The 22554-nt window shown below is 46.4% G+C and overlaps 1 protein-coding gene across 1 annotated transcript; it reads right to left on the reverse strand.

The window, feature by feature from the left end:
- Positions 1 to 398: 398 nt before the first annotated feature.
- On the reverse strand, positions 399 to 2290 carry LOC119304037 (probable inorganic phosphate transporter 1-7). The gene has a single exon (XM_037581200.1). It carries the CDS (start codon positions 2215 to 2217, stop codon positions 631 to 633), a length of 1587 nt encoding a protein of 528 aa, XP_037437097.1. The 5' UTR covers positions 2218 to 2290; the 3' UTR covers positions 399 to 630.
- Positions 2291 to 22554: the final 20264 nt, after the last annotated feature.

A 22554-nucleotide genomic window follows, 5' to 3' on the forward strand; every position in this document is an offset into this window, starting at 1 on the left:
TTTAGCAAAAAGTTCCAAAAAAGTCCCACCCTGTTTGGTTTGCTAGGGACTTTTTCTAGTCTCAACACAAAAAAGTCCCTGGAACTAAACACCCCCTAAGTTACTACCTTCGTAATGCAAAGTAACATAATAATAGTGTCATAGATGACTTTATTTATTAGCTTGTAGACTCATCTTGTCTTGGGAAGCGCTATGTTACAGTAACATATTATGTTACTACCTCACATTAAATATTTGCCACATAAGTAAAAATTTCTTGAAGTGCGCTATGTTACTAGCTAGCTAAGTTACTCCCACTATGACTAGCCTTACTCACGTTGAGCAGTTGGAAAAAGATTGAGTGACTCGGTCAAAACTGGCTAGATGTATGTCAGAACATACCCAAAGCCCTTCTCAGGTAAATAGCTTCCCAATGGCAGCCACCTAATTTTTCACACCACAGTAAAGAGAAAAGGTCAAAAAACAAGAAAAAATAAAGCTTACGCGCTTTAATTTCTGTGACGACGATTATTTCACCATGTCGCCATCCCCTAATTGCCAAAACTAAATGCAGTGTTCACGGACAGTCATCTAGGAGTAGATGGACTAGCTACGCAGCGGATCTTGACGCAACGACGAGACGCCCCCTAGCTAGCAATGGTCGGGCTCGGTCTCGCGCGACATCTCCTCCAAGGACTTGCCCTTGGGCTCCGGGACGAGGAAGGTGAGCATGAACCCCATCAAGCTGCACCCAGCGAGCACGAGGAGGGAGCAGCGCACGCCGATGCCGGGCTTGTATCCATGGGCGGTCTTGGCCGGGTCGGGGCTCTGGGCGAGGTACAAGAACCCGAAGGACCCGATGATGGCGCCCACCTTCCCCGAGGCGGCCGATATCCCGTGGCACGTCGCGCGGAGCCTGGCGGGGTAGATCTCGGCGGGGACGATGAAGGTGGTGGCGTTGGGCCCGAAGTTGGCGAAGAAGAAGGTGAGCGCGTACATGACGACGAAGCCGGCCTGGTGGCCCTGGCCCGTCCAGTAGTCGTAGGGCACGGCGAGGCCGACCATGAAGGCGGTCATCATGAAGAAGCCCATGAGCTGGATCTTGAAGCGGCCGACGGAGTCGATGAAGGCGACGGTGAACCAGTAGCCCGGCACGGTGCCGCAGAGCGCGATCAGGATCTGGGCCCGCGCGATGTGGAACAGCTCGTCCAGCGCGCTCATCGTCGCCGCCGGCGGGATCCACCCGATGGCGCTGAAGATGTCCTTCTGGAACAGGTTCTGCGAGTAGTAGGCGATGTCCAGGAGGAGCCACGTCGACGCGGTGCCGACGAGGTGGAGCCCGTGCCGGCGCACGAACTCCCGGGAGAAGAGGCCGAACGACGGCGGCGGCGTGTGGGACTTGATGGAAATCACGGTCTCCAGATCGCCGGCCTGCTCCTTGGTGATCTCCACGTGGAGCACCTTGGACATGTCGGCCGCGGCGCGCTCGGCGTTCTTGGCGATGAGCGCCGTGTACCGCGCCGTCTCCGGCATCTTCATCCGCCAGTAGAAGGTGAGCGCGGCGGGGAGCGCGCCGAGCATGAGCACGATGCGCCACACGTAGTCCGCCTGCGCCGGGGTGGACGCCGCGGGGTCCGCCGCGTACGGAGGCGCCGGGAACAGGTCCCTGAACAGCGCCGTGATCCCGATAGCCACGCCGCCGCCGGCGAGGATGCCAAACCCTTGCATCGCGAAGACGGCGGCGATGAACGCCCCGCGCGTCCGCTTGTTGGCGTACTCGGACATGATGGTGGCGGAGAGAGGGTAGTCGCCGCCGATCCCGAAGCCGAGCCAGAACCTGAAGAAGCAGAGCGTGGCCATGACGCTGGTGGGCGTGTTGCCGAACGAGAGCCCCGACGCGACGGAGCAGAGGATCATCAGCATCAGCGTCATGCCGTACACGCTCTTCCGGCCGACCTTGTCACCCAGCCAGCCGAAGAAGAGCTGGCCGGAGAGCGTGCCGACGAAGGCCACGCCGTTGACGACCGCGGAGACGGTCGGCGGGAGGCTTCCCGGGCGGGGCAAGCCCGGGACGGTGTAGTAGATGCGGCCGATGAGCTTGGTGACGAGGGAGATGCAGAAGAGGTCGTAGGCGTCGGTGAAGAAGCCCATGCCGGCGACGATGATGGCCGTGAAGTGGTACCACTGCGTCTTGGCGCCGTCCAGCGCCGAGAGCACGTGCACCTGGTCGCCCGCCATTGCCACCGCGCGCGCGCCAACCTCTATGCCTATGCGTGCGTTCCGGCCGGCGGCGAAAGTGGTGGTGCGATCCGCCGCGGTGGAAGGTTGTTGAGGTTTAGGATGGGAGTGAACTGAGGGAGAAGGCACAGGTGTCTGCCAGCCATGTATATACGGAGAGGCGAGCATATTCGGGGCTCCTGGTCCTTCGTTCCTTGGAGACCAACAACTTCTCCCTGTTTAACGGTTCTCTTCTCTCCCCCAAAAGAAAAATCGGTTCCCTTGTGCAAAGAACAACATGGAGGGGCTCAGAGTTTCCCGTGCATCGCGAAGCCCTTTTACGTGCATGCGGACTGCGGAGGTTTTGCTTTCGTTTTCTATGTGAAAATGAAAATGTTTGGAGCCAGGGGCATATTCTTGTTTAGTCTGCAGTATCCAAGATCCGTACATTTTTGTGTATATAGCCACACATGATCAAACTTCGCCACATGAACCAGAACATGGTCTCCGTCACATGAACCAAAACATGCGTGTAACCTACAAGTGTACCAAAAAATCCGAATAACACCGTGATGTTAAAGTTGCTTTGACTTGTCAAGTTCCACTATTCAAGTTGTGATCTAGTGTAGCATAAATTTCTAAGTGGAAGTTCAACTTCACAGTTTCCACTAAGCACCGATATATAAAACAATGTTTTGGAACTAAATGATGAGATGTGCCAATGAGACTTTGTGGGGGATTGTTGGAATTTTGCTAGTAGCCCTTTGGCCCAAAGCCCAACTAAAATTCTGAAATTCTCTTGGCCCATTCATGCACACATGTGAGTGGAGTGAGTGAGGCTAAAGTTTAGTCCCACCCCAGAAGTTGAGAGAGAGTTGCACCTCTTTATAAGGTGAGTTCTTCTACCACTTGTATGAGCATGAGAAGAGGAGACCTACACGCGCGCTCCTCCTCCTCGCTCGCCTCGCCACGCCACGCCTCGTCACGACGCGCCGCGCCGCGGGTTCCAAACGTCTACCCTAGCCGCCGCCGCTTCGTATGGTTTCTCATCACCGTTCCAGATCATTGCGCCGCCAAGCAAGTCTTCTCCATCCCTCCTTCCGGCATGCACCGCGAGAAGGCACAGCAGGCCTCCGAAACCCCGCCTCTCGTGATCCTGTACGGGAGAGGGGTGATCAGGTTTTTAGGGAGCGCACTCGCGCGACTGCTGGCAGCGACGACTTCGCGAACGACGACTTCTTCCCCGACCTCGGCAACCTCGTCCTCGACGACATGGGCGCAACGTCAACGCCGGCGGTGCTGCACCCGCTGCAACGTATGTGATTCTATCCTTCCTGTTCGAGATCGTGGTAGAATTCATGTTTCTAGTATGTGCCCTAGATGTGATATGTTCATCTGCTATGCTAGTTCGCATAATTAGTTTAATCTCTGCTGCTGTGGTCATGATTTATCTTCTGTTTATTCGGATTAAATCTCGTAGTAATTTGCTCATATTTCCAACAATCCAAAAACCTGATTATAGGCAATTTACTCCGAGTGGTTTTGCTGCGCATCTGAAGCCGCCTGCCTTTAAGGGGGCGCAATATAAGAGGTGGCGCACGAGAGCAGTCTACTGGTTTCAGACCATGAGCTGCTATGATGCCACCAAGGGCAAGCCTGAGGGCGATCTTAATCCAGCACAGCTAGAAGCTTTTGAGAAGATCGATACCCTCTTTAAAGGCGCTCTTCTGAGTGTTCTTGATGACTCCATTGTGGATTCGTATATGTCATTTGACAACGGCAAGGACATGTGGGCTGCGCTCGAGGCCAAGTTTGGTGCCTCAGACGCCGGCTGCGAGTTGTACTTCATGGAGCAATTCTATGACTACAAGATGACTGATGAGCGCCATGTTGTACAGCAGGCTCATGAGATACAGTCGCTCGCAAAAGAATTTGAGTACTTCAAGTGTGTGTTGTTGGAAAAATTTGTTGCCGGAGGCATCATTGCCAAGCTTCCACCTTCGTGGAACAATTTTGCTACTTCCCTGAAACACAAGAGACAGGAGTTTTCTGTTGCGGATCTCATTGGTACTCTTGATGTTGAAGAGAAGGCGAGAGGAAAGGACACACGTGCTCGAGTTGCTGAGGGAGGTTCTAGTGCCCACATGGTACAGAAGAAGAACTCCCAGCCCAACAAGTTCAAAAACAATAAGAACAAAACTCAGGGCAAAGGCAAGTTTGATACAAAGAATAAGCCATCACATTCTACCAACTTCAAGAAGAATTCTCATAAGAAGGGGAAGGGACTTTGCCATGTCTGCGGTGATCCTAATCACTGGGCTCCGAAGTATCCTAACCGCTTTGAGGAGGGCGAACATGAGAAGAGCGGCAAGTCCGCTAATGTTGTCATCGGTGATACTGATATGAAGGAATCAGGGTACAGTATTTTTCCTACCATCCTTTCAGTATTTCAATCCCCTGATTGGTTAATTGACACCGGTGCCAATGTACATGTTTGTGCTGACGCCTCCATGTTTTCTTCTTACCAGGCAACAGGGACTTCACCCGTGCTGATGGGGAACGGGTCACATGCCATCGTTCGAGGTGTTGGTATGGTCGATCTGAAGTTTACTTCGGGGAAGACTGTGCGTCTGAAGAACGTTCATCATGTGCCGTCCATCAATAAAAATCTCGTTAGCGGTTCCCGTTTATGTCGAGATGGTTTTAAGTTGGTTTTCGAATCCAACAAAGTTGTAATTTCTAAGTGTGGACAATTTGTTGGAAAAGGCTATGAGTGCGGAGGCTTGTTCCGCCTATCTTTGTCAGATATTTGCACTAAAGTTATTAATAATGTTTGCCACAATAATGAGTCTGATATTTGGCATTCACGACTCTGTCATATGAACTTTGGTTGCATGACGCGGTTAGCCAATATGAATTTAATTCCGAAAATCTCTACTGTCAAAGGCTCCAAGTGCCAAGTATGTGTGCAAGCTAAGCAACCTCGCAAGTCCCATAAGACTGCAGAGGCAAGAGACTTGGCGCCACTAGAGCTTATACATTCTGATCTTTGTGAGATGAATGGCATGTTGACAAAAGGTGGAAAGAGATACTTCATGATGTTGATTGATGACTCCACTAGATATTGTTATGTGTATCTTCTGAAATCAAAAGATGAGGCTTTGACTTTCTTTAAAAACTATAAAGCTGAGGCAGAGAACCAACTTGATCGAAAAATTAAACGGCTTAGGTCCGATCGTGGTGGAGAGTATTTTTCCAATGAATTTGATCTGTTTTGTGTGGAACATGGTATAATCCATGAGAGGATGCCTCCCTACTCACCCCAGTCAAATGGGGTAGCCGAAAGAAAGAACTGAACTCTAACTGATATGGTTAACACCATGTTAGACACCTCGTGTCTATCCAAGGAATGGTGGGGGGAGGCGCTAATGACTGCGTGTCATGTCCTAAACCGAGTTCCCACAAAGCATAAGACCATGACTCCATTTGAGGAATGGGAAAGGAAAAGGTTGAAACTCTCTTACCTACATACTTGGGGTTGTTTGGCGAAAGTCAATATACCAATTCCCAAGAAGCGCAAGCTTGGACCAAAAACCGTGGATTGTGTTCTTCTGGGCTATGCTTTTCATAGCATCGGCTATAGATTTTTGATAATAAAATCTGAGGTATCCGACATGCATGTTGGTACGATTATGGAATCAAATGATGCAACTTTCTTTGAGGACATATTTCCTATGAAGGATATGTCAAGTTCATCAAATCAGTAGATACCTACTCCATCTAGTGAGGAATTCATTGTAATTCCTGAACCCACCATTGCGATGGAACACGTTGAGAATCCTGTTGAGGGTAACAATGGAACTCCTGTGAGGAGTAAGAGACAGAGGACTGCAAAGTCTTTTGGTGATGATTTCATTGTGTACCTCGTGGATGACACACCCATGACTATTTCAGAAGCCTATGCATCTCCTGATGCTGACTACTGGAAGGAAGCTGTACGTAGCGAGATGGATTCCATCTTAGCTAACGATACCTGGGAGATCACTGACCGTCCTTATGGGTGCAAACCTGTAGGATGTAAGTGGGTGTTCAAGAAGAAGCTTAGACCTGATGGTACGATTGAAAAGTACAAGGCACGGCTAGTGGCCAAGGGTTATACCCAGAAAGAAGGTGAAGACTTCTTTGATACTTACTCACCCGTGGCTAGACTGACCACAATTCGGGTGCTACTATCACTGGCTGCCTCACATGGTCTTCTCGTTCATCAAATGGACGTTAAGACGGCTTTCCTCAATGGAGAGTTGAAGGAGGAAATTTACATGGATCAGCCAGATGGTTTTGTAGTACCTGGTCAGGAAGGAAAGGTGTGCAAGTTATTAAAGTCTTTATATGGCCTTAAACAAGCTCCTAAGGAGTGGCATGAGAAGTTCGAAAGAACATTAACTGCTGCCGGCTTTGTAGTAAACGATAGTGACAAGTGCGTGTACTATCGCTATGGTGGGGGCGAAGAAGTTATTCTTTGTTTGTATGTCGACGACATATTGATCTTTGGAGCCAAACTTGATTTAATCAAGGAGGTTAAGGATTTCTTATCTCGCTATTTTGAGATGAAGGATCTAGGAGTAGCTGATGTTATCTTAAACATCAAGTTATTGAGAGATGAGAATGGTGGGATCACACTGCTTCAGTCTCATTATGTGGAAAAGGTCTTGAGTCGTTTTGGGTATAGCGACTGCACGCCTTTTCTCCAACTCCATATGATGCTAGTGTGTTGCTTCGAAAGAATCGATGGATTGCTAGAGATCAACTGAGGTATTCTCAGATTATTGGCTCGCTTATGTATTTGGCGAGTGTCACGAGGCCTGACATCTCTTTTGCTGTGAGCAAGCTGAGTCGGTTTGTGTCAAAACCGGGAGATGATCATTGGCATGCGCTTGAGAGAGTTATACGCTATTTGAAAGGCACCACGAGCTATGGGATTCACTACACCGGGTATCCAAGGGTACTAGAGGGTTATAGTGACTCAAACTGGATATCTGATGCTGATGAGATTAAGGCCACAAGTGGTTATGTTTTTACACTTGGTGGTGGCACTGTTTCCTGGAAGTCTTGCAAGCAGACCATCTTAACAAGGTCAACTATGGAAGCAGAACTCACAGCATTAGACACTGCCACTGTTGAAGCAGAGTGGCTTCGTGAACTCTTGATGGACTTACCTATGGTTGAAAAACCAATACCCCCTATCCTGATGAACTGTGACAATCAAACTGTGATCGTCAAGATAAACAGTTCTAAGGACAATATGAAGTCCTCAAGGCATGTGAAGAGGAGACTAAAATCTGTCAGAAAATTGAGGAACTCCGGAGTTATTACGTTGGATTATATCCAAACATCGAAAAACTTGGCAGATCCCTTCACAAAGGGTCTATCACGTAATGTGATAGATAATGCATCGATGGAGATGGGTTTGAGACCCACCGCATGAGTTGTCCATAGTGGTAACCCACTCTATGTGATCGGAGATCCCGTGAAGTAGAAGTGGGAGACAAGCTATTGGTCAGCTGGGAGGAGAGTATCCCTATATTAATTATCCCACTCCATGAAGATGCAATACTCTCCTGATCTGCATGGCAGGTTGATACTTATCTTAATGTGTTCCAAGTGGCTTATTCGGGTAAGCAGAGATGTTGTCCTGCAGAACATCTTCTGAGGAACACACCTATATGAATTTGACTGTTAACGTCGCAGTCTGTGAGAATTGGGTGTTCTCTAATAAATTCATGAAAGGCCCTGGAGTATGACGTATATGCTCCACCCGCGGGGAAGCCTTGCGGCAGCCCAGTATCGGTCAAGAATTTGTGTGAAACTAGTTTCACAGAAAACTTGTAGTTCAAGGCATAGTCCACTATTCAAGTTGTGATCTAGTGTAGCATAAACTTCTAAGTGGAAGTTCAACTTCACAGTCTCCACTAAGCACCGATATATAAAACAATGTTTTGGAACTACATGATGAGATGTGCCAACGAGACTTTGTGGGGGATTGTTGGAATTTTGCTAGTAGGCCTTTGGCCCAAAGCCCAACTAAAATTCTGAAATTCTCTTGGCCCATTCATGCACACATGTGAGTGGAGTGAGTGAGGCTAAAGTTTAGTCCCACCCCGGAAGTTGAGAGAGAGTTGCACCTCTTTATAAGGTGAGCTCTTCTACCACTTCTATGAGCATGAGAAGAGGAGACCTACATGCGCGCTCCTCCTCCTCGCTCGCCTCGCCACGCCACGCCTCGTCACGACGCGCCGCGGGTTGCGGGATTGAGCCGAGCCGAGGACAAAGCTATGCACATTGTCTATATTTTTACTGCATGGTAAAATTAATGAGTCATTAATTAATAATTAACGGACGCGTTAATTACTGAACCGTTTTCGATTCTTTTGGATCGTGACGACTCAGACGTGGGGTTTACTTCCACGACCTACCCGGCCCGCACTATATAGTCAGGCAGACGTCTACCCTAGCCGCCGCCGCTTCGTATGGTTTCTCACCACCGTTCCAGATCATTGCGTCGCCAAGCAAGTCTTCTCCATCCCTCCTTCCGGCATGCACCGCGAGAAGGGACAGCAGGCCTCTGGAACCCCGCCTCTCGTGATCCTGTACGGGAGAGGGGCGATCAGTTTTTTGGGGAGCGCACTCGCTCTACTGCTGGTAGCGACGACTTCGCGAACGACGACTTCTTCCCCGACCTCAGCGACCTCGTCCTCGACGACATGGGCGACAACGTCAACGCCGGTGGTGCTGCACCCGCTGCACCGTATGTGATTCTATCCTTCCTGTTCGAGATCGTGGTAGAATTCATGCTTATAGTATGTGCCCTAGATGTGATATGTTCATCTGCTATGCTAGTTCGCATGATTAGTTTAATCTCTGCTGCTATGGTCATGATTTATCTTCTGTTTATTCGGATTAAATCTCGTAGTAATTTGCTCATATTTCCAAAAATCCAAAAACCTGATTATAGGAAATTTACTCCGAGTGGTTTTGCTGCGCATCTAAAGCCGCCTGCCTTTAAGGGGGCGCAATATAAGAGGTGGCGCACGAGAGCAGTCTACTGGTTTCAGACCATGGGCTGCTATGATGCCACCAAGGGCAAGCCTGAGGGCGATCTTAATCCAGCACAGCTGGAAGCTTTTGAGAAGATCGATACCCTCTTTAAAGGCGCTCTTCTAAGTGTTCTTGATGACTCCATTGTGGATTCGTATATGTCGTTTGACAACGGCAAGGACATGTGGGCTGCTGTCGAGGCCAAGTTTGGTGCCTCGGACGCCGGCTGCGAGTTGTACGTCATGGAGCCATTCTATGACTACAAGATGATTGATGAGCGCCATGTTGTACAGCAGGCTCATGAGATACAGTCACTCGTAAAAAAACTTGAGTACTTCAAGTGTGTGTTGCTGGACAAATTTGTTGCCGGAGGCATCATTGCCAAGCTTCCACCTTCGTGGAACAATTTTGCTACTTCCCTGAAACACAAGAGACAGGAGTTTTCCGTTGCGGATCTCATTGGTACTCTTGATGTTGAAGAGAAGGCGAGAGCAAAGGACACACGTGCTCGAGTTGCTGAGGGAGGTTCTAGTGCCGACATGGTACAGAAGAAGAACTCCCAGCCCAACAAGTTCAAAAACAATAAGAACAAAACTCAGGGCAAAGGCAAGTTTGATACAAAGAACAAGCCATCACATTCTACCAACTTCAAGAAGAATTCTCATAAGAAGGGGAAGGGACTTTTCCATGTCTGCGGTGATCCTAATCACTGGGCTCCGAAGTGTCCTAACCGCTTTGAGGAGCGCGAACATGAGAAGAGTGGCAAGTCCGCTAATGTTGTCATCGGTGATACTGATATGAAGGAATCAGGGTACGGTATTTTTCCTACCATCCTTTCAGTATTTCAATTCCCTGATTGGTTAATTGACACCGGTGCCAATGTACATGTTTGTGCTGACGCCTCCATCTTTTCGTCTTACCAGGCAACAGGGACTTCACCTGTGCTGATGGGGAACGGGTCACATGCCATCGTTCGAGGTGTTGGTACGGTCGATCTGAAGTTTACTTCGGGGAAGACTATGCGTCTGAAGAACGTTCATCATGTGCCGTCCATCAATAAAAATCTCGTTAGCGGTTCCCGTTTTGTCGAGATGGTTTTAAGTCGGTTTTCGAATCCAACGAAGTTGTAATTTCTAACTGTGGAAAATTTGTTGGAAAAGGCTATGAGTGCGGAGGCTTGTTCCACCTATCTTTGTCAGATATTTGCACTAAAGTTATTAATAATGTTTGCCACAATAATGAGTCTGATATTTGGCATTCATGACTCTGTCATATTAACTTTGGTTGCATGATGCGGTTAGCCAATATGAATTTAATTCCGAAAATCTCTACTGTCAAAGGCTCCAAGTGCCAAGTATGTGTGCAAGCTAAGCAACCTCGCAAGTCCCATAAGACTGCTGAGGCAAGAGACTTGGCACCACTAGAGCTTATACATTCTGATCTTTGTGAGATGAATGGCATGTTGACCAAAGGTAGAAAGAGATACTTCATGACGTTGATTGATGACTCCACTAGATATTGTTATGTGTATCTTCTGAAATCAAAAGATGAGGCTTTGACTTTCTTTAAAAACTATAAAGCTGAGGCAGAGAACCAAATTGATCGAAAAATTAAACGGCTTAGGTCCGATCGTGGTGGAGAGTATTTTCCAATGAATTTGATCTGTTTTGTGTGAAACATGGTATAATCCATGAGAGGACGCCTCCCTACTCACCCCAGTCAAATGGGGTAGCCGAAAGAAAGAACCAACTCTAACTGATATGGTTAACACCATGTTAGACACCTCGGGTCTATCCAAGGAATGGTGGGGGGAGGCGCTAATGACTGTGTGTCATGTCCTAAACCGAGTTCCCACAAAGCATAAGACCATGACTCCATCTGAGGAATGGGAAAGGAAAAGGTTGGAACTCTCTTACCTACGTACTTGGGGTTGTTTGGCGAAAGTCAATATACCAATTCCCAAGAAGCGCAAGCTTGGACCAAAAACCGTGGATTGTGTTCTTCTGGGCTATGCTTTTCATTGCATCGGCTATAGATTTTTGATAATAAAATCTGAGGTATCCGACATGCATGTTGGTACGATTATGGAATCAAATGATGCAACTTTCTTTGAGGACATATTTCCTATGAAGGATATGTCGAGTTCATCAAATCAGGAGATACCTACTCCATCTAGTGAGGAATTCACTGTAATTCCTGAACCCACCATTGCGATGGAACACGTTGAGAATCCTGTTGAGGGTAACAATGGAACTCCTGTGAGGAGTAAGAGACAGAGGACTGCAAAGTCTTTTGGTGATGATTTCATTGTGTACCTCGTGGATGACACACCCAGGACTATTTCAGAAGCCTATGCATCTCCTGATGCTGACTACTGGAAGGAAGTTGTATGTAGCGAGATGGATTCCATCTTAGCTAACGGTACCTGGGAGATCACTGACCGTCCTTATGGGTGCAAACCTGTAGGATGTAAGTGGGTGTTCAAGAAGAAGCTTAGACCTGATGGTACGATTGAAAAGTATAAGGCACGGCTTGTGGCCAAGGGTTATACCCAGAAAGAAGGTGAAGACTTCTTTGATACTTACTCACCCGTGGCTAGACTGGCCACAATTCGGGTGCTACTATCACTGGCTGCCTCACATGGTCTTCTCGTTCATCAAATGGACATTAAGACGGATTTCCTCAATGGAGAGTTGGAGGAGGAAATTTACATGGATCAGCCAGATGGTTTTGTAGTACCTGGTCAGGAAGGAAATGTGTGCAAGTTATTAAAGTCTTTATATGGCCTTAAACAAGCTCCTCAGGAGTGGCATGAGAAGTTCGAAAGAACATTAACTGTTGTCGGCTTTGTAGTAAACGATGGTGACAAGTGCGTGTACTATCGCTATGGTGGGGGCGAAGGAGTTATTCTTTGTCTGTATGTCGACGACATATTGATCTTTGGAACCAAACTTGATTTAATCAAGGAGGTTAAGGATTTCTTATCTCGCTGTTTTGAGATGAAGGATCTAGGAGTAGCTGATGTTATCTTAAACATCAAGCTGTTGAGAGATGAGAATGGTGGGATCACACTGCTTCAGTCTCATTATGTGGAAAAGGTCTTGAGTCGTTTTGGGTATAGCGACTGCACGCCTTCTCCAACTCCATATGATGCTAGTGTGTTGCTTCGAAAGAATCGACGGATTGCTAGAGATCAACTGAGGTATTCTCAGATTATTGGCTCGCTTATGTATTTGGCGAGTGCCACGAGGCCTGACATCTCTTTTGCTGTGAGCAAGCTGAGTCGGTTTGTGTCAAAACCGGGAGATGATCATTGGCATGCGCTTGAGAGAGTTATGCGCTATTTGAAAGGCACCGCGAGCTATGGGATTCACTACACCGGGTATCCAAGGGTACTAGAGGGTTATAGTGACTCAAACTGGATATCTGATGCTGATGAGATTAAGGCCACAAGTGGTTATGTTTTTACACTTGGTGGTGGTGCTGTTTCCTGGAAGTCTTGCAAGCAGACCATCTTAACAAGGTCAACTATGGAAGCAGAACTCACAGCATTAGACACTGCCACTGTTGAAGCAGAGTGGCTTCATGAACTCTTGATGGACTTACCTATGGTTGAAAAACCAATACCCCCTATCCTGATGAACTGTGATAATCAAACTGTGATCGTCAAGATAAACAGTTCTAAGGACAATATGAAGTCCTCAAGGCATGTGAAGAGGAGACTAAAATCTGTCAGAAAATTGAGGAACTCCGGAGTTATTACGTTGGATTATATCCAAACGTCGAAAAACTTGGCAGATCCCTTCACAAAGGGTCTATCACGTAATGTGATAGATAATGCATCGATGGAGATGGGTTTGAGACCCACCGCATGAGTTGTCCATAGTGGTAACCCACTCTATGTGATCGGAGATCCCGTGAAGTAGAAGTGGGAGACAAGCTGTTGGTCAGCTGGGAGGAGAGTATCCCTATATTAATTATCCCACTCCGTGAAGATGCAATACTCTCCTGATCTGCATGGCAGGTTGATACTTATCTTAATGTGTTCCAAGTGGCTTATTCGGGTAAGCAGAGATATTGTCCTGCAGAACATCTTCTAAGGAGCACACCTATATGAGTTTGACTGTTAACGTCGCAGTCTGTGAGAATTGGGTGTTCTCTAATAAATTCATGAAAGGCCCTGGAGTATGACGTATATGCTCCACCCGCGGGGAAGCCTTGCGGTAGCCCAGTATCGGTCAAGAATTTGTGTGAAACTAGTTTCACAGAAAACTTGTAGTTCAAGGCATAGTCCACTATTCAAGTTATGATCTAGTGTAGCATAAATTTCTAAGTGGAAGTTCAACTTCACAGTCTCCACTAAGCACCGATATATAAAACAATGTTTTGGAACTAAATGATGACATGTGCCAATGAGACTTTGTGGGGGATTGTTGGAATTTTGCTAGTAGGCCTTTGGCCCAAAGCCCAACTAAAATTCTGAAATTCTCTTGGCCCATTCATGCACACATGTGAGTGGAGTGAGTGAGGCTAAAGTTTAGTCCCACCCCGGAAGTTGAGAGAGAGTTGCTCCTCTTTATAAGGTGAGCTCTTCTACCACTTGTATGAGCATGAGAAGAGGAGACCTACACGCGCGCTCCTCCTCCTCGCTCGCCTCGCCACGCCACGCCTCGTCACGACGCGCCGCGAGTTGCGGGATTGAGCCGAGCCGAGGACAGAGCTATGCACGTTGTCTATATTTTTGCTGCATGGGAAAATTAACGAGTCATTAATTAATAATTAACGGACGCGTTAATTACTGAACCGTTTCCGATTCTTTTGGATCGTGACGACTCGGACATGGGGTTTACTCCCACGACCTACCCGGCCCGCACTATATAGTCAGGCAGACGTCTACCCTAGCCGCAGCCGCTTCATATGGTTTCTCACCACCATTCCAGATCATTGTGCCGCCAAGAAAGTCTTCTCCATCCCTCCTTCCGGCATGCACCGCGAGAAGGGACAGCAGGCCTCCGGAACCCCGCCTCTCGTGATCTTGTACGGGAGAGGGGCGATCAGGTTTTTGGGGAGCGCACTCGCGCGACTGCTGGCAGCGACGACTTCGCGAACGACGACTTCTTCCCCGACCTCGGCAACCTCGTCCTCGATGACATGGGCGACAACGTCAACGCCGGTGGTGCTGCACCCGCTGCACCATATGTGATTCTATCCTTCTTGTTTGAGATCGTGGTACAATTCATGCTTCTAGTATGTGCCCTAGATGTGATATGTTCATCTGCTATGCTAGTTCGCATGATTAGTTTAATCTGTGCTGTTGTGGTCATGATTTATCTTCTGTTTATTCGGATTAAATCTCGTAGTAATTTGCTCATATTTCCAACAATCCAAAAACCTCATTATAGGCAATTTACTTCGAGTGGTTTTGCTGCGCATCGGAAGCCGACTGCCTTTAAGGGGGCACAATATAAGAGGTGGCGCACGAGAGCAGTCTACTGGTTTCATACCATGGGCTGCTATGATGCCACCAAGGGCAAGCCTGAGGGCGATCTTAATCCAGCACAGCTGGAAGCTTTTGAGAAAATCGATACCCTCTTTAAAGGCGCTCTTCTGAGTGTTCTTGATGACTCCATTGTGGATTCGTATATGTCGTTTGACAACGACAAGGACATGTGGGCTGTGCTCGAGGCCAAGTTTGGTGCCTCGGACACCGACAGTGAGTTGTATGTCATGGAGCAATTCTATGACTACAAGATGACTGATGAGCGCCCTGTTGTACAGCAGGCTCATGAGATACAGTCGCTCGCAAAAGAACTTGAGTACTTCAAGTGTGTGTTGCTGGACAATTTTTTTGCCGGAGGCATCATTGCCAAGCTTCCACCTTCGTGGAACAATTTTGCTACTTCCCTGAAACACAAGAGATAGGAGTTTTCCGTTGCGGATCTCATTGGTACTCTTGATGTTGAAGAGAAGGCGAGAGCAAAGGACACACGTGCTCGAGTTGCTGAGGGAGGTTCTAGTGCCCACATGGTACAGAAGAAGAACTCCCAGCCCAACAAGTTCAAAAACAATAAGAACAAAACTCAGGGCAAAGGCAAGTTTGATACAAAGAACAAGCCATCACATTCTACCAACTTCAAGAAGAATTCTCATAAGAAGGGGAAGGGACTTTGCCATGTCTGCGGTGATCCTAATCATTGGGCTCCGAAGTGTCCTAACCGCTTTGAGGAGCGCGAACATGAGAAGAGCGGCAAGTCCGCTAATGTTGTCATCGGTGATACTGATATGAAGGAATCAAGGAACGGTATTTTTCCTACCATCCTTTCAGTATTTCAATTCCCTGATTGGTTAATTGACACCGGTGCCAATGTACATGTTTGTGCTGACGCCTCCATGTTTTCTTCTTACCAGGCAACAGGGACTTCACCCGTGCTGATGGGGAACGGGTCACATGCCATCGTTCGAGGTGTTGGTACGGTCGATCTGAAGTTTACTTCGGGGAAGACTATGCGTCTGAAGAACGTTCATCATGTGCCGTCCATCAATAAAAATCTCGTTAGCGGTTCCCGTTTATGTCGAGATGGTTTTAAGTTGGTTTTCGAATCCAACAAAGTTGTAATTTCTAAGTGTGGACAATTTGTTGGAAAAGGCTATGAGTGCGGAGGCTTGTTCCGCCTATCTTTGTCAGATATTTGCACTAAAGTTATTAATAATGTTTGCCACAATAATGAGTCTAATATTTGGCATTCACGACTCTGTCATATTAACTTTGGTTGCATGACGCGGTTAGCCAATATGAATTTAATTCTGAAAATCTCTACTGTCAAAGGCTCCAAGTGCCATCTATGTGTGCAAGCTAAGCAACCTCGCAAGTCCCATAAGACTGCAGAGGCAAGAGACTTGGCGCCACTAGAGCTTATACATTCTGATCTTTGTGAGATGAATGGCATGTTGACAAAAGATGGAAAGAGATACTTCATGACGTTGATTGATGACTCCACTAGATATTGTTATGTGTATCTTCTGAAATCAAAAGATGAGGCTTTGACTTTCTTTAAAAACTATAAAGTTGAGGCAGAGAACCAACTTGGTCGAAAAATTAAACGGCTTAGGTTCGATCATGGTGGAGAGTATTTTTCCAATGAATTTGATCTGTTTTGTGCGGAACATGGTATAATCCATGAGAGGACGCCTCCCTACTCACCCCAGTCAAATGGGGTAGCCGAAAGAAAAAATCGAACTCTAACTGATATGGTTAACACCATGTTAGACACCTCGTGTCTATCCAAGGAATGGTGGGGGAGGCGCTAATGACTGCGTGTCATGTCCTAAACCGAGTTCCCACAAAGCATAAGACCATGACTCCATTTGAGGAATGGGAAAGGAAAAGGTTGAAACTCTCTTACCTACGTACTTGGGGTTATTTGGCGAAAGTCAATATACCAATTCCCAAGAAGTGCAAGCATGGACCAAAAACCGTGGATTGTGTTCTTCTGGGCTATGCTTTTCATAGCATCAGCTATAGATTTTTGATAATAAAATCTGAGGTATCCGACATGCATGTTGGTATGATTATGGAATCAAATGATGCAACTTTCTTTGAGGACATATTTCCTATGAAGGATATGTCGAGTTCATCAAATCAGGAGATACCTACTCCATCTAGTGAGGAATTCACTGTAATTCTTGAACCCACCATTGCGATGGAACACGTTGAGAATCCTGTTGAGGGTAACAATGGAACTCCTGTGAGGAGTAAGAGACAGAGGACTGCAAAGTCTTTTGGTGATGATTTCATTGTGTACCTCGTGGATGACACACCCAGGACTATTTCAGAAGCCTATGCATCTCCTGATGTTGACTACTGGAAGGAAGCTGTACGTAGCGAGATGGATTCCACCTTAACTAACGGTACCTGGGAGATCACTGACCGTCCTTATGGGTGCAAACCTGTAGGATGTAAGTGGGTGTTCAAGAAGAAGCTTAGACCTGATGGTACGATTGAAAAGTACAAGGCACGGCTTGTGGCCAAGGGTTATACCCAGAAAGAAGGTGAAGACTTCTTTGATACTTACTCACCCGTGGCTAGACTGACCACAATTCGGGTGCTACTATCACTGGCTGCCTCACATGGTCTTCTCGTTCATCAAATGGACGTTAAGACGGCTTTCCTCAATGGAGAGTTGAAGGAGGAAATTTACATGGATCAGCCAGATGGTTTTGTAGTACCTGGTCAGGAAGGAAAGGTGTGCAAGTTATTAAAGTCTTTATATGGCCTTAAACAAGCTCCTAAGGAGTGGCATGAGAAGTTCGAAAGAACATTAACTGCTGCCGGCTTTGTAGTAAACGATGGTGACAAGTGCGTGTACTATCGCTATGGTGGGGGCGAAGGAGTTATTCTTTGTCTGTATGTCGACGCCATATTGATCTTTGGAACCAAACTTGATTTAATCAAGGAGGTTAAGGATTTCTTATCTTGTTGTTTTGAGATGAAGGATCTAGGAGTAGCTGATGTTATCTTAAACGTCAAGCTGTTGAGAGATGAAAATGGTGGGATCACACTTCTTCAGTCTCATTATGTGGAAAAGGTCTTGAGTCGTTTTGGGTATAGCGACTGCACGCCTTCTCCCACTCCATATGATGCTACTGTGTTGCTTCGAAAGAATCGACGGATTGCTAGAGATCAACTGAGGTATTCTCAGATTATTGGCTCGCTTATGTATTTGGCGAGTGCCACGAGGCCTGACATCTCTTTTGCTTTGAGCAAGCTGAGTCGGTTTGTGTCAAAACCGGGAGATGATCATTGGCATGCGCTTGAGAGAGTTATGCGCTATTTGAAAGGCACCGCGAGCTATGAGATTCACTACACCGGGTATCCAAGGGTACTAGAGGGTTATAGTGACTCAAACTGGATATCTGATGCTGATGAGATTAAGGCCACAAGTGGTTATGTTTTTACACTTGGTGGTGGCGCTGTTTTCTGGAAGTCTTGCAAGAAGACCATCTTAACGAGGTCAACTATGGAAGCAGAACTCACAGCATTAGACACTGCCACTGTTGAAGCAGAGTGGCTTCGTGAACTCTTGATGGACTTACCTATGGTTGAAAAACCAATACCCCCTATCCTGATGAACTGTGATAATCAAACTGTGACCATCAAGATAAACAGTTCTAAGGACAATATGAAGTCCTCAAGGCATGTGAAGAGGAGACTAAAATCTATCAGAAAATTGAGGAACTCCGGAGTTATTATGTTTGATTATATCCAAACGTCGTAAAACTTGGCAGATCCCTTCACAAAGGGTCTATCATGTAATGTGATAGATAATGCATCGATGGAGATGGGTTTGAGACCCACCGTATGAGTTGTCCATAGTGGTAACCCACTCTATGTGATCGGAGATCCCGTGAAGTAGAAGTGGGAGACAAGCTGTTGGTCAGCTGGGAGGAGAGTATCCCTATATTAATTATCCCACTCCGTGAAGATGCAATACTCTCTTGATCTGCATGGCAGGTTGATACTTATCTTAATGTGTTCCAAGTGGCTTATTCGGGTAAGCAGAGATGTTGTCCCGCTGAACATCTTCTGAGAACACACCTATATGAATTTGACTGTTAACGTCACAGTCTGTGAGAATTGGGTGTTCTCTAATAAATTCATGAAAGGCCCTGGAGTATGACGTATATGCTCCACCCGCGGGGAAGCCTTGCAGCAGCCCAGTATCGGTCAAGAATTTGTGTGAAACTAGTTTCACAGAAAACTTGTAGTTCAAGGCATAGTCCACTATTCAAGTTGTGATCTAGTGTTGCATAAATTTCTAAGTGGAAGTTCAACTTCACAGTCTCCACTAAGCACCGATATATAAAACAATGTTTTGGAACTAAATGATGAGATGTGCCAATGAGACCTTGCGGGGGATTGTTGGGATTTTGGTAGTAGGCCTTTGGCCCAAAGCCCAACTAAAATTCTGAAATTCTCTTGGCCCATTCATGCACACATGTGAGTGGAGTGAGTGAGGCTAAAGTTTAGTCCCACCCCGGAAGTTGAGAGAGAGTTGCACCTCTTTATAAGGTGAGCTCTTCTACCACTTGTATGAGCATGAGAAGAGGAGACCTACACGCGTGCTCCTCCTCCTCGCTCGCCTCGCCACGCCATGCCTCGTCACGACGCGCCGCGGGTTGCGGGATTGAGCCGAGCCGAGGACAGAGCTATGCACATTTTCTATATTTTTGCTGCATGAGAAAATTAATGAGTCATTAATTAATAATTAACGGACGCGTTAATTACTGAACCGTTTCCGATTCTTTTGGATCGTGACGACTCAGATGTGGGGTTTACTCCCACGACTTATCCGGCCCGCACTATATAGTCAGGCAGACGTCTACCCTAGCCGCCGCCGCTTCGTATGGTTTCTCACCACCGTTCCAGATCATTGCGCCGCCAAGAAAATCTTCTCCATCCCTCCTTCCGGCATGCACCGCGAGAAGGGACAGCAGGCCTCCGGAACCCCGCCTCTCGTGATCTTGTATGGGAGAGGAGCGATCAGGTTTTTGGGGAGCGCACTCGCGCGACTGCTGGCAGCGACGACTTCGCGAACGACGACTTCTTCCCCGACCTCGGCAACCTCGTCCTCGACGACATGGGCGACAACGTCAACGCCGGCGGTGCTGCACCCGCTGCACCGTATGTGATTCTATCCTTCCTGTTCGAGATCGTGGTTGAATTCATGCTTCTAGTATGTGCCCTAGATGTGATATGTTCATCTGCTATGCTAGTTCGCATGATTAGTTTAATCTGTGCTGCTGTGGTCATAATTTATCTTCTGTTTATTCGAATTAAATCTCGTAGTAATTTGCTTATATTTCCAACATAAAATGGCAGAGTGCCATAGATTAGCATGCCTCTCCGTGTCCAGATGGTTTGGCAGTGTTGAAGTATTCCTTGATCGCATTGTCTTTCTCATTAAAGACAAGGTATACAAGAACCAACGTTCTTACACCAGAATCAGAATACTCATTTATGTGCCTTTTAACCTCTTCCTGGAATTATCTTCCAGCCGTTACACATGGAGAAAATAGACTTTTAGTCTCTTCCTCAAATTCTTTAATAGTTGATGCACATGGAGAAGCCAGATAAGGAGGCATGGGCAGTACACAAGTTCGATAGTTATTTGTGAGATGTAGAAATTTAAAGTAAGTTGAATAATTATGTATCCTCCCCTCTGGTTCCTTCACTAAAAGGCACATCCGTTTTCATGTGCCACTAAATTCCAAGACATTCAGGAGCTCATACTTTATGTCAGAAAAATATAAAAGGTCAAATACATTCTGGTTAGGATCAGATTCAAAAATAAATATAAAATACTGTGCCCATGCGTTGCAAAGGGTTAAACAAATCATTGCACGCCACCAATGATATATTTGTATTGCCACTTCTCTTCGCATTTCTAATTTAGCAAACTTGTAATGACGGTTGGCGTCATCCTCTATCGTCTACATGGACCATCCCCAACACTCATGTTTCGCTATAGCACAACCGCCACTCCTGCCCATCATCAACGCTATTGCCTTTTTATGAAAAATTAAATCCATTAAGATACGCATAAAGGGCGGCCAACCAACTATGCCACGTGATACAAACTGGTTGGCCGCGGTGAGAAATCTTTTGCACAAGCTGGTTGGCCGCGCTGAGAAATCTTTTGGAATTTTTTTAGATGAAGGTGAGATTATTTTAAAATGTTTTTTTTCTTTTTAGATGGAGGTGAGGACCTCTGATACTTTTTAAAATGGAGGGTTATGTAAAGTGGCGCTCGCTGGTAGGCCACGGTGGTAATTTTTTTACTTTTTTTTAGATCAAGGTGAGGATTTTTTTTCTGAGGTGTTTTTTTAGGCAGAGGCGAGAACTCTAAAATGAAAACGAGCACACATCTTCCTCTCAAGCGGCGCCACCGGATGGCGCCCCAACCACTAGTTTTTATCATAGGTGAAAGATACATCATCATGCAAGAACTGTATTGGTATCAATATTTTTCAAGTTTTAACTCCACAAAGGTCTGTGTCAATCCATCATTGATTGTGCTCTTCCAACCCAAATGGCATTCACAATTTCCCTTGAATCCCCTCTATCTCCCGTTCACGGCTTGGAGCCGTGGCTGTAACGGTGGATCTTGAGCGGGCGCCTCGGAACGACATGTGTGTGGTCATGGTGCCGGTCACGCAGCGATGTGACCTCCTTTACCTTTGGATGTCTTCATCGTCGGTCCAAAGCAGATCCTAGTCCAAAGGGGTGTTGCCTCGCGGTGGCTTCCCAGCGGCGGATCAAGTGGAGGAGAAGATGGTGGCCTAACCGTTGAAGTCGGTGAGAACGCCACCATCGTCGGCGACGCCGTGACTATCGTTTTCCTCGTTGGAGACGATGGTGGGGGCGTCCCTCGCTCCATTGATTCTGGGGGGAAACCTTAGATCTGGAGGTGGCTACCATTGACGGCGGCACCCATGGGCGTCGTAGCCCTCGTTGGAGGTGTTGAGGGGCCTCCTGGATCGGATGATGGCGACGTCTTGGTCGTCACCCCTGTGGGGCATCATCTTGGAGACATTCATCAGCTGGACGGACATGTGGACAGCTTGGTGGTTGGGGTCGGTAGGTTGTGGAGCGGTGCTTCATCCTAGACATCGATGGCGGCAAATCTCGGCGGCATGGCATTACAAAAACACTCTCAAAATACATTTGAAAATGTTGAACAAGTATTTTAAAAACGTTAAATGAGCATTCGGAAAATGTTGAACAAGTATTTGAAAAATGTTGAAAAATTATTTAAAAAAATATTAATTAAGCATTTGGAAAATGTTGAACAACTATTTGAAAATGTTAATCAAGCATTCTGAAAAATATTGAACGTGTATAGAATTTTTTTTTGATAATGTATTAAAAAAATGATGAATATTTTTTCATGTATATGAAAATGTTAATCTATAATTTGAAATAAATGTTGAAAAAGTATTTGAAAACCGTTAAACAAGCATTTTGGAAATGTTAAATTTATATAGAAAAAATGTTTTGCATATATTGAAAATAATGAAAATAGTTGATCATATATATAATAAATGTTAATCAAGCATTTGAAAAAAATGTTGAACAAGTTATTGAATAATGTTAATCAAGCATTTGAAAAATGTTAAATGTATACAGATTTTTTTGACCATGTATTCAAATATGTAAATTGTGTATATGAAAAATGTCAATCGAGCACTTAAAAATGTGTATAG

The sequence above is a fragment of the Triticum dicoccoides genome, chromosome 5A, assembly GCF_002162155.2.
Source record: "Triticum dicoccoides isolate Atlit2015 ecotype Zavitan chromosome 5A, WEW_v2.0, whole genome shotgun sequence".
NCBI lineage: Eukaryota > Viridiplantae > Streptophyta > Magnoliopsida > Poales > Poaceae > Triticum > Triticum dicoccoides.